At 24.1% G+C, this 16,197-nt stretch overlaps 7 protein-coding genes across 7 annotated transcripts; 4 read left to right on the plus strand and 3 right to left on the minus strand.

The window, feature by feature from the left end:
• The first annotated feature begins 852 nt into the window (after positions 1 to 852).
• On the plus strand, positions 853 to 3,868 carry DICPUDRAFT_51418 (uncharacterized protein). Its single transcript, XM_003294240.1, has 2 exons — positions 853 to 1,318; positions 1,399 to 3,868. The coding sequence occupies exons 1-2, from the start codon at positions 968 to 970 to the stop codon at positions 3,643 to 3,645; spliced, it is 2,598 nt and encodes an 865-aa protein (XP_003294288.1). The 5' UTR covers positions 853 to 967; the 3' UTR covers positions 3,646 to 3,868.
• Positions 3,869 to 5,241: 1,373 nt separating this feature from the next.
• On the plus strand, positions 5,242 to 8,853 carry DICPUDRAFT_99910 (uncharacterized protein; the record flags this gene model as incomplete). The annotated part of the gene is made up of 4 exons (XM_003294241.1): positions 5,242 to 5,264; positions 6,246 to 7,711; positions 7,748 to 8,109; positions 8,174 to 8,853. 4 exons carry the CDS (start codon positions 5,242 to 5,244, stop codon positions 8,786 to 8,788), a joined length of 2,466 nt encoding a protein of 821 aa, XP_003294289.1. The 3' UTR covers positions 8,789 to 8,853.
• A 28-nt stretch (positions 8,854 to 8,881) lies between these two features.
• DICPUDRAFT_51421 (uncharacterized protein) lies at positions 8,882 to 11,142 on the minus strand. Its single transcript, XM_003294244.1, has one exon. It carries the CDS (start codon positions 11,113 to 11,115, stop codon positions 8,914 to 8,916), a length of 2,202 nt encoding a protein of 733 aa, XP_003294292.1. The 5' UTR covers positions 11,116 to 11,142; the 3' UTR covers positions 8,882 to 8,913.
• A 251-nt stretch (positions 11,143 to 11,393) lies between these two features.
• Positions 11,394 to 12,257, minus strand: DICPUDRAFT_96005 (uncharacterized protein; the record flags this gene model as incomplete). The annotated part of the gene is made up of 1 exon (XM_003294245.1): positions 11,394 to 12,257. The coding sequence occupies exon 1, from the start codon at positions 12,243 to 12,245 to the stop codon at positions 11,394 to 11,396; it is 852 nt and encodes a 283-aa protein (XP_003294293.1). The 5' UTR covers positions 12,246 to 12,257.
• A 749-nt stretch (positions 12,258 to 13,006) lies between these two features.
• Positions 13,007 to 14,069, plus strand: DICPUDRAFT_58954 (uncharacterized protein). Its single transcript, XM_003294242.1, has 3 exons — positions 13,007 to 13,351; positions 13,438 to 13,627; positions 13,710 to 14,069. Exons 1-3 carry the CDS (start codon positions 13,096 to 13,098, stop codon positions 14,023 to 14,025), a joined length of 762 nt encoding a protein of 253 aa, XP_003294290.1. The 5' UTR covers positions 13,007 to 13,095; the 3' UTR covers positions 14,026 to 14,069.
• Positions 14,070 to 14,283: 214 nt separating this feature from the next.
• DICPUDRAFT_84776 (uncharacterized protein) lies at positions 14,284 to 15,189 on the plus strand (the record flags this gene model as incomplete). The annotated part of the gene is made up of 1 exon (XM_003294243.1): positions 14,284 to 15,189. One exon carries the CDS (start codon positions 14,284 to 14,286, stop codon positions 15,187 to 15,189), a length of 906 nt encoding a protein of 301 aa, XP_003294291.1.
• Positions 15,190 to 15,341: 152 nt separating this feature from the next.
• On the minus strand, positions 15,342 to 16,061 carry DICPUDRAFT_84777 (uncharacterized protein; the record flags this gene model as incomplete). Its single annotated transcript, XM_003294246.1, has 1 exon — positions 15,342 to 16,061. The coding sequence occupies one exon, from the start codon at positions 16,059 to 16,061 to the stop codon at positions 15,342 to 15,344; it is 720 nt and encodes a 239-aa protein (XP_003294294.1).
• Between the last annotated feature and the right edge of the window lie 136 nt (positions 16,062 to 16,197).

Consider the following 16,197-nt stretch of genomic DNA (forward strand, 5'->3'; position numbering starts at 1 on the left):
TTTTTTTTTTTTTTTTTTTCCAATTTCAATTAATTTTTAATTTAATTTTTTTTTATTTTTTTAAAAAATTTTTTTTTAATGGTTTTAAAAATTTTAAAAAGGTTTGTTTTTCCAAAAGAAAAAATTTTTTTTTTTTTTTTTTTTTTAAGGAAGGGGGGGGTGGGGGGTTGGGGGGGGTTTAAATTTAAAAAAAAACAAAAAAAATAATTTCCCAATGTTGGGGGGTTTCTTTTTTTAAATTAAAAATTTTTTTTTTTTTTTAAATTTTAAATAAAATAAATAAAATTTTTTTTTTTTTTTTTTTTTTTTTTTTTTTTGTTTCAAATATATATATTTTAAATTGTATATTACTTTATTTTTTTTATGATTGATTGGTCTTGTATTCCATTTGCTAAATAATAATATAAATAATAATAACAATAATATATATTTTTATAAAACTAATAATAATCTAAAACTCTAAAAAAAAATTTTTTTTAGTTTTTTCATTTTTTTTTTTTAAAATAATTATTTTTGTTTTTTTTTAATTTTTTCTATTTTTTTTAATTTTTATTTATTATTATTTTTTTTTTTTATTATTTTTATTTTAGACAAGCTAAATTAGTATAATAGTATAAATCTTAAAAGAATTTATTTTTAAAAATAAATAAAAAAAAATAATAAAAACAAAAAAAGAAAAAAAGAGTAAATTCTTTTTTTTTCTTTTTTTTATATTTTCCAATTTTTAAAAATTTTCCTAAAAGATATTTATCAACAACAACACAAAAAACAACAAAAAACAAATAATATTTATTAAATATTTATCAATATTGTTATAGCAATTGGGATTCCAATGAAATAAACATAAATAAACCAAATAACAGTATAGTAATATTAATAATATTAATAATATTAATAATAATAGTTATAGATAAATAGATAATAGTAATAAATTTATAATAATAGAATAATTATATAACTATAAAAAATGGAAACATTAAAAGAAAAGGATGAAGAAAATCACTTTATAAATTTTGATACACCAGTGTTAAAGAATCATAAACATATGGAGCAGGAGCAACAGGTTGAAAGTAACGAGGCCAATGTTTTAGAAAGACTTAAAAGAGAGGATAAAAATGATGAATTAGCAAAGATATCAAATATTTCACCAAGTCAATTATCAGTTTCAATATCATCTTCATTAGGTTCATCTAGTGGATCAAATTTAAATATCACACCACAGGGTACAATTGGTAATTATTTGGTTATTAAAACAATTGGTAGGGGTCAATTTGGTAAAGTTAAATTAGGTTATCATAAAAAAATCCCAAATGAAAAGGTAAAATATCATAAAATACAAAATATCAAATGCCACATTCACAGGTTCTAAATTATTAATTTTTTTTATAATTTAAAAAGGTTGCAATTAAAATTATTAATAAAGGAAAATTGGACCAAGAAACTCTTAAAATGGTACAAAGAGAGGTTAGAATTATGAAGCTTTTACATCACCCAAATATTATTAGATTATATGAAGTTATAGAAACATCTAGGGCATTATATTTAATTATGGAGTATGCAGGAGAGGGTGAAGTAATGGATTTCATGATTGCACATGGTGTATTAACAGAGACACAGGCAAGAACATTTTTTACTCAAATTGTATCGGCTATTCATTATTGTCATAGCAAGAAAGCAGTTCACAGGGATTTAAAACCAGAGAATCTTTTACTTGATTCAAATAGACAAATTAAAATTATAGATTTTGGGCTATCAAATGTATTCACTCCAGGTTCATATTTAAAAACATTCTGTGGTTCACCAACATATGCTTCACCAGAATTAATCCTCAGAAAAGAATATCATGGACCATCTGTTGATGTTTGGAGTATGGGTGTCGTTTTGTTTGTTTTGGTTACTGGTTATTTACCATTTGATGGTGACAACTATGTTGAATTATTTCAAAAGATTTTAGCTGCCGATTATACAATACCATCTTATTTAACACCAGAATGCAGATCATTAATATCGCGTATGTTAATTGTCGATCCAGATAAAAGAGCAACAATGGAGGAAATTATTAATCATCCTTGGCTATCTTCAACAAAATCATCAATTTTATCATCAATAGCATTAAATGAAAAACAACAACAACTACAACAATCTTGTAATAATAGTAAAAATGAAATATTATCAAATCCATTATCACCACAGCAAGAAAATCTTGATGAAGAGATTATAAATGAATTGGTTAATTTAGGTTTTGATAGAGAAGAACTTTGTAATAGTATTAGACAGAATAAATATAATGATGCAGCAGCAACTTATTTTTTATTACAAGGTAAAAAATTAAGAGAGAGTCAGCAAAATCAAACTGAACATGCAAGAAAAATGGAGAAATTTTATTCAGAAACTTTACCGATTCCTGCACATGTAGGTGAAAATAGTCCACTAATAAAATATAAAAGACATCATAAAAGAAGTAATACTGTTGATAGTCCAAAACATACCGCTGTAAATAATCAACAAAGACAAAGTTATCAACAATCATCTGTACAACAACATTACCAAAAACATCAACATCAACAACAGCAACAGCAACAACAACAACAACAACCATCACCAATTATCGTTACAACAAATATACCTACATCAAATGATACACCAACTAGTAGTAATATTCAATCATCAATTGCTAGTTCAGCTTCAAGCTCAGTTAATCCTTCACCATTATGTCTTTCAAATGCAGCACCATTATCATTAAGAGAAAAACTAAAAGAAAGAGATTTTATGTCAAGTAATTCAAGTATAAATTCAACTTCACCAATAACAGAGTCTAATTCACCACCATCTGCATCAATTCAACCATTCTCATTAAACAATAATAATAATTTAATTCAAAGAAGAGCTACTGCTTCATCTTTGTCACCAAGAAACCAACCACCACAACAGTTAGGTAGTGGTATGAATAACAATAATAGTAATAACAATAGTAATAGAAGAGTAAGAAGTAATAGTAGTAGTATTGCTGATCAAAGTCAAAGACAAAGAAAATTGGAAGATGATTGGGTAATTTTTGAAGACTATTCAAATAATAATTATAAAAGTCAAAATAACCAGCCTGATGGTAAAACCCTCACACCATCAAATTCAGCATTCTCTTTAAAACAAAAACAGAAATCGCCGGTTCACTCTTTTTTATCATCATTTAAAAACATATTGAAAAGAAGTGATGATAAATCAGTTCATAATAGTAATAATAATAATAATAGTATTAGTACCAGTAATACACCCAGAACTATTGATGAAAATGGCACAAGTATTGGTAATAGTCCATTAATAACTTCAACATCAACTCCACGACACCAATCACAAGAACCAAGAATAGTTAGATTTGTATTTGGTGTAAATACCACAACAATGAAAGATGCACCAGAATTAATGCAAATAGTTTTACACACTATCGATACTTTTTGTATACCGCACACACAAAAAGCTCCATATCTTATAGAGTGTGAAACCGAGGGTGTAAGATTCTCAATCGAGGTTTGTCGTTTACCAAGATTATCGGTTAATGGTTTAAAATTCAAAAGAATAGGTGGTTCATCTTGGAGATATAAAAGTATTTGTAAAGATTTATTATCCCAAATGAAATTAAATGAATAAAATAATAGTAATAGTAATAATAATAATAATAATAAATAAATAATAATAAATAATGTTTTTTTTTTTTTTTTTTTTTAGTTCAATATCATAAAATAATATCAGTATCAAATAATAATAATAAACTTATTTATTTTTTTAGTTTTTTAAAAGACTACAAAAAAAAAAAAAAAAAATAAAAAAAAATTTTAAAAAAGGGATTGGTTTATTCCCACATATATAAAATAACTCTAAAACTCTTTTTAATTTATAGTAATATTAAAGTTTTTATAATTAATAAATATTTATAATAATTTATTTTAAGAATAATCAAAAAATAATAGTTTTTTTAATTTATTTTTTTATTGTAATTTAAAACCTTTTTTTTTTATCAGATTAATTTCTTTATTTTCTTTTTCTTTATAGTTAAATTTATTATTTTTTTTATTTATTTATATTTTGTGGTTTGTTGAAAAAAATAATTCAATATATGAAAAAACGCGCCTCTCTTTTTAGTTATTTGATTTTTTTTCTAATCTATTAATTTAAAAGATATTAAAGTTTTTTAATTATTTTTTATTTTTTATTTTAATTTTTTAAATTTAATTTAAATCTTTTCTTTTTTTTTTTTTTAAATTAAAATTTTTTTTATTTATTGAAAAATAATTTAAAACTTTAGAAGTTTTTTGTTAAGATAGCTTTTTTTCTTTTTTCATTATTTATGTGAGGATCTTTAAAAAAAAAATAATAATAATAATAAATAGTTTTTTTTTATTATTATTATATACAATTTTTAATCCAACAGTCCAGATTTGGAAAATCGTTTGAGCGTTAGGACTATGGTTTTTGAATATTGGTTTTTTTTTTTTTTTTTTTTTTTTTTTTTTTTTAATTTTTTTTTTTTTTTCCATTGTTATTGCTTTTTTTTTTTTTTTGATTTTTCAACTATTACACACAAGTAAATATAATTGAAATAAATACTCTTCCTACTTACTTTTGTATATTATTGTATTTTTATTTATTTTTTTTAAAAAAAAAAAAAAAAAAAAGTAGAAAGAAATATTTTTTTTAAATTTAAATTAAACTAATAATTAATCTTTTTTTATAGAAAAAAAAAAAGGAAAATTATAGATTCTATTTTTAATTATATAATATATTCAAATAAATAATAGATAAAAAAAATTATATATCAAATTTTTTTTTTTTGTAATAATTCAAAAATAGTATTACAACAATAAAAATAATAATAATAATAACAACAAAAATAATAATAAAAAGAAATTTTAGATAATAGTTATAAATATAATATTTAAAACAATAAATTTGTAAGTATTAGTAAATTTCTAAAATTTTATATTATCCATTGTGTTGTATAGCTTTTATTGGTTGTTTTTTTTTTTTTATTTATTTTTTTTCTATTTTTTTTTTTTTTTTTTTTTGATATTCCCTCTCGGTTTTTAATTTTATATAAAAAACTCACACTCACCCACACTATCCACACATGCATCCACACCCAAAATTAAATATCCGCCATCAAAAAAAAAAAAAAAATCCAATTAAAAACAATGTCAGTTATAGAGTTTTAATAAATTGGAAAATAGATCAACTTTATTTTTTAAAATGTGGAATAGGCTTTTTAATAAGTGATATGTGAAAGTCCAAAAATAAACTCAAACCAGAATGATTAAAATAACAAAGCGATAATATAATTATTATTTTATTTTATTTTTTTTTAATTTTAATTTTTCATTATTTTTTTTAATTTTTCATTTTTTTTTTTAAAATTTTAAATAAATTTATTTTAAAAAAAAAATCAAATAACCACCACAAGCTTCAAACCATGTTTTGTTTATAAAATCAACACAATATAATATCATTAAACCACACACAAATACATGCACATTCCACTCCTCCACAATAATAAAATTTTTTTTTTTTTTTTAAAATTTGTTTTAAAAACGTATTCTCTTACTGTGTGTATCTAAATTTTATAAGTACAGTACACTATTGTTTTTAATTAATTACAATAATACACTCATATAAATAAACAATAGTAATATTAAATAATATAATATAATATAATTTTATTTTTTTACTGTCTGTTTATCAAATTTTAAAATAATTTAAAAAAAACTAAAATATCATTTTTTTTTTTATTTTTTTATTATTTTTATTTTTTTTTTTATAAATGCACACAAAGATCTAATATATAAATAAAAACAATAATAATAGTAATATAGTGTTATACTTTTTTGTTGTTTATTTATTTATTTATATCTAGAAATTTCATATTATAAATTTTTTGTTTTTATTTTTATTTTTTTTTTTTAACAAAAATATAAATTCCAAAAAACTAGTATAAAATAATATTTAATATTAGTTCTATTTTGTAAAAATATTTTTTATTAATTGTGTTTATCGGTTATAAACCAAAGTTTTTTTTTTTTTTTTTTTTTTTATTTTTTTTTTTTTATTATTTTGATAAATAGTTAGATTTTTATTTATATATTTTAATTTTTTATTTTATCCTGTATTATAGAAATTATTTTTAAAATTTTCTTTTTTTAATAGTTTTATTTATATATTATATACATATAATATATAATTATTAAAAAAAAAATAAGTAAAAAAATTAAATTTGACCAACAAGAACTCCCCAACTCATACTTATTAAAAGACGACGATAGAGATAGCGATATCGAATCAATTGAAGAAAATTTCAAAGATTATCATCACCAACAACATCAAAATCAACAACAACAACAACAAGTAGAAGAGGAAGAAGAAGAAGAAGAGGAAGAAGAGGATCAATTATTTCAAGATATTAATAATATTAATATAGATTTAAATAATATTTGTAATATTAAAAAAAGAAAAAAATCAATTTCTTCAAGAAATAATCATCACCAACAACAACAAAAATATAATAAAATGAAAATGGGTTATTTTACAGCCGAAGAAACACAAGAAATGATTGGTAATAGTAATAATAATAATAGTAGTAACAATAATAACAATAACAATAATTTAACATCATCCTCAAATGATGGTGATTCAACATTAGATAAAACACTTGATTATAAAACTGCAACAGAAAATTTAATAGATGCAATGCAGTTATCAAATTTAACATCTGGAGCATCATCATCAGCATCATCTCATAATTCACCTGGTTGTAGTGGTATTAGCACCTCTTGTGGTAGCAATAGCACCGGGGGTAGTTCATTACAACTTATAAATAACTCCAATGGTTTATCGGACGAGCATTGGATTTTAATATTTCATTTCCTAGATTTTAAAACATTAGTATCACTATCCGAAACATGCCACCTTTTCTACAGACTTTCAAATGATAGATTCTTATGGGAGTCGTTACTAAAGAGTGACAGAAAGAAGGTTATTATTTTACCACCTGGAACCGATTTAAATCAACCTGTAGCCATTTATAAGCATCGTAAAGACTTTGATACAATTTCAGAGGCTCTTTCACATTTAACTGAAAACAAAAGAGAAATTATGTTATTGGCTCAAGGTGTTTATCAAGAAAATATATCAATCGATAAACCAGTAGATATTATGGGAGAGGGAGAATTGGGTTCTGTTGTAATTGAATCATCAACAGGCAATACTGTTTCAATTTCTGCACCTTATGGTTCTATCACCAATGTAGCTATGCGTCAACACGGTCACTGGTTTTGTATTGATATTGAAAAGGGTAGCTTTAGTATAAGCAAATGCGACATTACAAATTCAACATTATCAGCCGTTAAAATTGGTAGAAGTGCATCACCCTGGATCGCAAATAATTTTATTCACGATTGTAAAGAAGCTGGTATTGCAATTTTTGGTGGTGAAGGTACAATCATTGGTAATCATTTTACTCGTAATCGTTATGGCTCCATTGAAGTAGTATATTCAACATCAAAACCTACAATTAAACTCAATAGAATCTTTAAGAACAAAGGATACGGTATCCATGTTCATACTAATGCAACTGCAATCATCTCAGAAAATATAATCGAAGAAAATGAAAGTGATGGTATAAGTTGTTGGGGCGGCGCTTCACCAGTGGTCTCTAATAATAAAATCTGTAATAATTTAGAAGATGGTATTTATATTCATTAAGATGGTAAAGGTATTTATGAATATAACCAAATCTTTGGCCAAAAGCTCGATGGTATTAGAATTTCAAAATCAAACCCTCAAATTTCACATAATACAATTCACCACAATCAAGGCGATGGTGTCCGTTTAGTTATTCGTGCAAACCCAATTATAACTGAAAATCATATTTGTGAAAATAAAAGAGTTGGTATTCATATTTATAGAGAAGGTATGGGTATAGTTTCAAATAATTATATTTATGGTAATAAAAATGCTGGTATGCAGGTTTATTCAAGAGCAAATGCTACAATTTGTAATAATAAAATTGTTCAAAATAGATGCTCAGGTATTTATGTTTCAGATTACGCAATTGTTAATATTAAGGTAAGTTTTTAATAGAATATATTATAGCTAAAATGTATATTATGATATTAATTTTTTTATATAGGGTAATGAAATTACAAATAATGGTGAAGTTGGTGTTGAAATTGTTTCAGGTGCAAAAGCTTTATGTTTTGAAGGAAATAATATAAATAAAAACTATGAAGGTGGTTTAGCATACTATATGGATTCAAAACCAATTGGTTACGAATTAACAAATACCTTCCATAGTAATGGATCTGCTGGTAATCAACAATATATAATGAGACAAGGTAGAGAAATTATGATGTATAATACAAAGAAATCAAATAAAGATTTAGAACCAATCTCCTTTTTGGTCGAAAATGCATTACAAGAGGGAATGTGTACTTTATCTTTTACACGTGAATATTATCACGCACAATACTGGTACGAGTGTAGAACATGTTCAGAGAAAAAGTATAATAGAAGTGATATTGCTGTTTGTGAAGAATGTGCTAAAAAATGCCATGCCGGTCATGATATTGGTGTAAGAAAATACGGTCATTTCTATTGCGATTGCGGTCAACAATTATCATCACCATGTCAATGCATGAAACCAAACCAAAATTCAACCTCATCAAATTTACCAAAACCATTTGTTCATCCAACCCACACAACTCATCAAAATATAAATCAACAACATATTTCAATACTATCATAAATTATTACAATAAATAAAAAAGAAAAAAAAAAATTAAAATATATAGATATATATTAATTTAAATTATAATGTTTTTTTTTTAACTATAAAAATAATTGTTTTAAATAATTTTAAATTTTATTTTTTTATTCTAAGTTGTTTAAATTATTTGGTTGGGATAAAACAGTACAATTATTGGAGTCACAGTATTTATCTGGCTCTGGTTCTGTTGGTCTAGAGTTTTCAAAGCTTACTGGTTTTAAATTTTTGGTCAACTCTTTATATTTTTCTTCATCGATTGGTTCATAGGGCATTTGAGTGTAAATTGTTTTCGAGTTTAAATCTGTATTTGGTAAAAAGCTGACACCTTTTAATTGATATTGAAAATAATTTAAAGCATGTTTTAATTGTGGTCCTTCAGTTGCTGGATTAAATGAAACTGTGCTACTAACTTGGTTATCGGCCCAATGTTTTTGAAGAAAAGCTGCTAATGAAAGTTGTTCCCATATTGAAATTGAATTTGCACTTCTTATATTTTTGCCAGAGTGTATTGGTATTTCGACGACCATGTTATTGACATTATCTAAAGCCTCCTCTATATGATATCCTGCATGTTTGAGTTCTGGTAAAAGATCGCTACCTTTATGAATTCTAATTCTTCTAATATAATATTCACTAATTGGGTAGTGCATTCCTGGTGTTGCTCCAGCTAATAGTGATACAGTACCGCTTGGTTTAATAGAAGTCTTTTTTATTGATTTGGGGATTGCTAACCAGTCAGAGTATATATTATCTAATTCTGTAACATAGTCGTATCCTTTTAAACACCATTCACGTAATTCGTTTAGTCCTTTTTCTTGAATAAATTGAGCTATACCACTCATTGAACAGCCAATTCTTCTATTTCGTAACAAAACTCTATTTGTGTCTGGCCATTGTGTGGCTCCTAATGTTACGGTTTTGCTGTATAAAAAAGCATATTTGAGTGTTGAAAGATATTCTTCAAGTGAATCGTGATTGTTGGGAAATGTTTCTACAAGACAACATAATTCATAGGACTCAAGGGTTTGTTCTAAACATGGATTGCCACCTAATGCTTTTGAGTCTTTAAAATCTTTTTCGCTTGGTATCATTCTACTATAGGACTTCATATTTTCTAAAAAGGCAAAACCTGGTTCTCCATTTTCAATAATACGTTCGCATATTTTGTCGTATTCCATACCTATTTCTGCAAAAACTGAATTGTTGCTGGTCCACCCAAAAGCTTGACGATGTGGGTTTGCTTTATAGTTTTTTAAATTGATATATTCTGTTGAATTGGGATCTCCAAAAGCAATCTCGGCTGATTGACGAACACTTCCTGATACCACACATTTACCAATTAGGTTCATAAGATCTACTATATTTGTAATTGAAATGGGCTTGCCAGTGGATTCATCTAAAATATTTGATATGTCATAATGAAGTTCTTGTAATGGTTGGTAACCAGAGCAAACACCTCCAAACCCTTTAATTGGTTCACCTTTCTTTCTAATCTTTGAATAGTCAAATTGTGGTTTTGGTTTATTTAAAAAGTAAGAGTCTAATAAAATCTGAACTGATTGGACCCAACCTTCTCTTGAATCTGGAATAATAAACATTTCATCACCACAATTTCTTTTCGATTGACCTTTGATTATAAAACTGTTAGCACCACGACAATCAAATCCCACACCCACACCCAACATTGAAGCATCCATTAAAAATATAAACGGTTTTGTTGGGTTGTCTTTCATATCCATTGTACTAACGAAAGCACAGTTGTTTAAAGCTGCGTAAAGACCCTTTTTTTCTGTAATTGGTGAACCCATAGCCCATAAACCTCTACCAGGAGGTAAAAATTTCATTTCAAATATTTTTCTATACATTTCTTGGGCTGATGATTGCGCTTTTGTATCATTCCATGAGAGACCATGGCTTTCAATCCACCTTTTCTGCATATTATATGTTCCATTAACTACACGCTCAACTGTTTCATACCATTTTTCATTTGTATTTGTATCTGGCTTTACTCTTGAATAGGTTCTACGATAAACAATTTCACCCAATATACCAAAACCAAATTTTGCTTTCTTTTTTCTGTACTCTTCAATAAATTGGTCATTTAATTTAAAATCTGTGTTTTTTCCTTTATTTGTTAAAAATAAACTTGAGTAGCTACTATTGCTTTTAATTTCATTTCCATCGTCGTTCAATAGTAAATTATTAAATGATGATGAAGAGGTTGAATATTTTACATGTTGGATACTATTATTAAATAAATTTAAAGAACTACTATTATTATTGATGAATCTTTTTAAGCGAAACATTTATAAAAATAATATGATATAATATATAATAAACTATAAGATAAATGAAAAAAAATTAAAAAAAATTAAAAAATAAAAATTTAATTTTAAAAATTAAAAAATAAAAAATAAAAATTTTAAAACATATAAATGATGTATAATTAAAATAATAATTTCCTAGAAAAAAGGATATAAGAGGAAAATAAACAAATAAATATTTATTCTAAAAGATCTATAAATAAAATATTTGGTTTATATATATGGTTAAAGTGATTTTACAAAAAAAATAATGGTTTTATTTAATGACTATTAATTTTATCCATTGTTTTTGATAATAAATAAACATTTGATTCATTGATTTCTTCTTTGCCTAGTTTTTGCTTTATAAGTTGATAAATTGCTTTTTCGGTTTGTTTCTCTAATTTCATTAATTTCTTTGAACAATCTCTTTTTAGATCCCAATTTACTTTTTTAGGTATAAACGAAATTTGAATATCTGGATTTGTTTCTAAAACTTTTAATCTTGACATTAATTCATCTGCAATTGGTGGAACTGTAGCTTTTTCAACCCTATATTTTAATAATGTTGGTTCTTTTGGTATATAATTTCTAAACTTTAGTCCAATCATTTCTTCTTCATTATTACCATTATCATTTTCTTCATTATTAATATCATTATTGCTATGATTATTATTGTTGTTATGTGTGTCAATATTTATTTGTGACTCATTCTTTTCTTGTTCTTCTTGTTCTTCTTGTTCTTTTTGTTCTTGTTTTTTTTGTTCTTCTTGTTCTTCATGCTCTCCATGATTTTCAATTTCTTTCATTTCTTGTTCTTGTTCTTTATCTACATTCATTTCGTTTGTTTCTTGTTGATTTTTTTTTGGCGGTTTATTATCTACAATGTTTACAATTTTAGGTTGTGTTTCTTTTTGCTCAACATTAATATTTTTACTGTTATTGTTATTATCATTATTATTATTCGTATTTGATAATGTATTTTTATAATTTAAAAGTGCATCGATTAAATCTGAATTTTTTGATGTCCCTTTTATATTTAATTTTAATTCTTTACATAATCTTTGTAAATCGTTTCTCTTTAATTTTTCCAATGAATCCCATTCGATTTCAACTGGTGTTTCTTGACTCATTTTAGATTTTGTGTATGTATTGATTCTATTGTTGAAAAAAATTAAATAAAAATGAAAAATTTAAAATTAAAAAAAAAAAAAATTAAAAAAAAAGAAAAAAATAAATAATTTTGAATTTTTTAAAAATAATTTTTTAAAAAATAAATTAATAAATATAGATAAATATAAAATTAATTAATAATTTCAATTAAGTATATATCTCATTTATTAATTATTTTAATTAAACAACCCTGTTTAACCACCAAAACAATTAATTGGTTAGCAAAATTGGTGGTTCTAATTTTACTAAAAAAAAAAAAAAATATTATTAAGTTTTTAAATATAAAAAAAATAATTATAATAATAATAATTAAAAACTTTACATTTAATTCATTTTCTATATATATTAACATTCTTTCTCCCCCCAAAAAGATTATTTTATTTGGCAATCTCAGAGACACAACAAAAAAAATCTTAAAAAAAAAAATAAATGGGTGGTTAACTCACACCTTTTTCAGTTTTTTTTTTTATTTTTTTTTTTTTTTTGGATATTAACCACTTACATAATATGGCAGTGGTCACCTTTTTTTTTGTTTGTGTATAGAAAGAAAATTATATTATGAAAAGTGATTTGCAAACTTACAAAATTATTTTATTTTTATTTTTTAATATATTTTATTTTAATTTTTTTTTTTTAAAATCAAATTAATTTATTTTGTTTATAAAAAAATATTTAAAATCAAAAATATTTATTTTAATATCATTTATTTATTTATATCATTGTTATAAACAAATAATTACTATATCTTTATTTTTTTTTATTTTTTAACTATCTAGTTTTTTTCAAATCTTCAAATCAACATAATTTAAAATGGCCTCAGTCCCAGCTGGTAGTGTTGCATGTTTAGCCAATGCTATATTAAACTTACGTAGTTCAACTGACTTTAATGCTGATCATGGTGCTAAAAACTCTATTTTAAACTTTGCCAACTCTAAAGAAACAAATAGATTTGATGGATCAGAATCATGGTCTGCCTCAATCAATGATAAGAACCAATTCCTCATTGCTGGTGGTCCAGTAGTACACGAATTTGTTGCTATTTCAACCCAAGGCCGTGGTGATTTTGGTATGTTTAGAGTTTTTTTATAATTATTTAATGTAATTAAATTTTATTTATTAATTTTTAAACTGTTTAAAATTATTTTTATTTAGATCAATGGGTTTCTTCATATAAACTTAGATACACATTTGACAATGTTTCATGGTTTGAATATAACAATGGTCAAGTTTTCAATGGAAATACTGATAGAAACACTGTTGTAACTCATGTTTTCCAACAACCAATTCGTGCTAGATCTATTGCTATCCATCCAGTTACATTCAATAACCACATTTCACTTCGGTAAATAATTAAAAAACAAATTTTAAATTAAATTTTAAAATAACTATACTAATATGTATAATTTTTTTTTTTTTTAAAATAGTTGGGAGCTTTATACTAAACCAGCAGAAAGTAACTTTGTACAAGTTGGTCACGTTTCAATTGGTGATAGAACTCTTAATTCCGGTAATGGCTCTCGTGATACACTTCGTCATGTTAACTTTGATAGACCATTCGGCAAGGTACCAATCGTTGCCCTTGGATCCACCCAAATTGATGCTAGAACTGATAATGGTCAAATGAGATGGCGTGTTGATGCTGTCAATGTTACACCAACCGGTTTTGATGTTAAATTTACAACATGGGGTGATAATTTATTATATGATGTCTCTGTTGACTATGTTGCAGTTGAACATTAATTATAAAGTTAATAAAGTGTAATCAAAATTATTTGTAAATAATTAAAACCATTATTTATTTTTTATTTTTTATTAATTTGGTTTATAAAGGGATGATTTTGATTATTGTCAAATTGGGAATAATAAATAATTTATCATAATTAATTTTTTTTTTTAAAATCATTTTTTTAAAAATAAAAAAAAAAAATAAAAAAAAAATTTCATTTTAAAAATATTTTTTTTTAATTTACATTTTTTTCAAATTCATTAATACATAAAATGAAAATTTTTAAGGACATAAAAACCTTTCATTCCTATAATATAAATAAAATAACAAATTTAAATAACAATTATAATAAAGCTTTTAAAGTTAATTCAAAATATAATAATAATGTATATAACAATATAACTTATGATAATAATAAGAATAAAAGTATATTTAATAATAATAATAATATAACAAATAATTTGTATAGAAATAATTTTAATCTTAATTATAATAATAATAATCAAAATAATAGTTTAAATAGATATTATTCCTCAAATGGATTGTATAAAAATAAAAGAATATTACTTAATATTTTCTCATCAAAATCATTAACAGCATTCTTAATATTTTGTTATTTTTTCCCACTTGGTCCAGTATATTTCGTCGTAATACCAATGTTTTTAATTAGAATGTGGGAAATTTCATATGACACAATAAAAAACAACAATTTTTATGAATTTTCAATGATTCAAGTTCAAAAACAAAGAGATAAAATACAATCAGTCATAGGTAGACCATTTCAAATGCCATCAATAAAGGAATGTAAATTTGGATTCGAAAATAACAAAAGCGATGAAAAAAAAGATAATATAATCGATAATAACTCCACCACCTCCCAAAAGAAAAATAAAAAAAATTTAATAAACGAAACTAAAAATAAAGCGATAGAAAATTTCAAAAAAACCATGGATGAAATAACGAATGCTCAAAATGAAGACCACAAGAACTATATGGCCTGTAGGTTTGACGTATTGGATTTTCAGAAACCTGGTTCAAAAGCAACGATTGAAGTGGTTTGCACTTATATTCCAACTACATTAAAAGACATTGGCAGAGAAATTCCATTAGATGACAAATATAAAGCCCAAAACATAAATATAACTTTTTATCCAGATGAAAAAAAAGTAATTTTATAGAAAAATTTTAATAAAGATTATATTTTTTAAAATTTATTATATTTTATTTTTTATTTTTTATTTTTATTTTAAATTACTTTTCATTAAAAAAACACTTGAGTGTTAAAAAAAAGTAAATATTTTAAATATTATTACCATTATTGTTGTTATTGTTATTGTTGTTGTTGTAGTTGTTGTTGTTGTTGTTGTTGTTGCTTGTTGTTGTTGTTGTTGTTGTTGTTGTTGTTGTTGTTGTTGTTATTATTATTATAATTAATATTATCATTAGAATTATTATTCTCGTTGTTATTTTCATTGAGGTTGGTATTATAGTTCATATCCATATTAAAAAAACTATTATTATTATTATTATTATTTATAGTGGATTGATTACCATAATATTGGTTCTGAAATTGGGGATTCTGTAGTGGAAATTGTTGGAGATTACTGCCATAAGCTTGATGAAAACCAAAATTTCGATAATTTCGATTATTTTCTCTTGGTATATGTTGGTGGTAAAAAGGATATGGCATAGTTTGATTATGTGGATGTATCTGCCTTTGCAATTGATATGGGTGATAATATGCATTATATTGTGTTTGATGTGAATGAGTACGTGTTTGATCTTGTGGTCGAAATTGATAAGTTTGTGTAGGTGTTTGTATTGTTGTTGGTGTTTGGGATTGGATTTGAGTTCTACTTTGGGTTTGTGATTGCGATTGTTCTGATAAGTAGTTTTGGTATAGGATTATTTGTTGGTTAGAAAAATAATCATATAATACTTGATTGTGGTTTACTTGTGGATAATTTAAAAGAAAACCATGATTAAAATGATTTGGGGGCATTTGGGGATTTTGATATTGTGGATTGGGGACCTGATTATCCAACTCCATTTCACTTGAATGAATGTCATCCCCTGCCTGCTTTTCAGGATATTCAAATGAATATTTCAAATCTTCTATTTTTTTTCGACCATAATTTATAATGATTTCATATGGTATAAATTCAATATTGATCCAATTATATAGA

Source organism: Dictyostelium purpureum (genome assembly GCF_000190715.1).
Source record: "Dictyostelium purpureum unplaced genomic scaffold DICPUscaffold_533, whole genome shotgun sequence".
Lineage (NCBI taxonomy): Eukaryota > Evosea > Eumycetozoa > Dictyosteliales > Dictyosteliaceae > Dictyostelium > Dictyostelium purpureum.

Excerpts from the sequence above, each read along its gene's own strand:
- DICPUDRAFT_51418 (XM_003294240.1), top strand. The coding sequence starts at position 968 with ATGGAAACATTAAAAGAAAAGGATGAAGAAAATCACTTTATAAATTTT. Across the intron at positions 1,319-1,398 it reads AAAAAATCCCAAATGAAAAG|GTTGCAATTAAAATTATTAA; the intron begins GTAAAATATCAT and ends TAATTTAAAAAG.
- DICPUDRAFT_51421 (XM_003294244.1), bottom strand. The coding sequence starts at position 11,115 with ATGTTTCGCTTAAAAAGATTCATCAATAATAATAGTAGTTCTTTAAAT.
- DICPUDRAFT_58954 (XM_003294242.1), top strand. The coding sequence starts at position 13,096 with ATGGCCTCAGTCCCAGCTGGTAGTGTTGCATGTTTAGCCAATGCTATA. Across the intron at positions 13,352-13,437 it reads CCAAGGCCGTGGTGATTTTG|ATCAATGGGTTTCTTCATAT; the intron begins GTATGTTTAGAG and ends ATTTTTATTTAG. Across the intron at positions 13,628-13,709 it reads AATAACCACATTTCACTTCG|TTGGGAGCTTTATACTAAAC; the intron begins GTAAATAATTAA and ends TTTTTAAAATAG.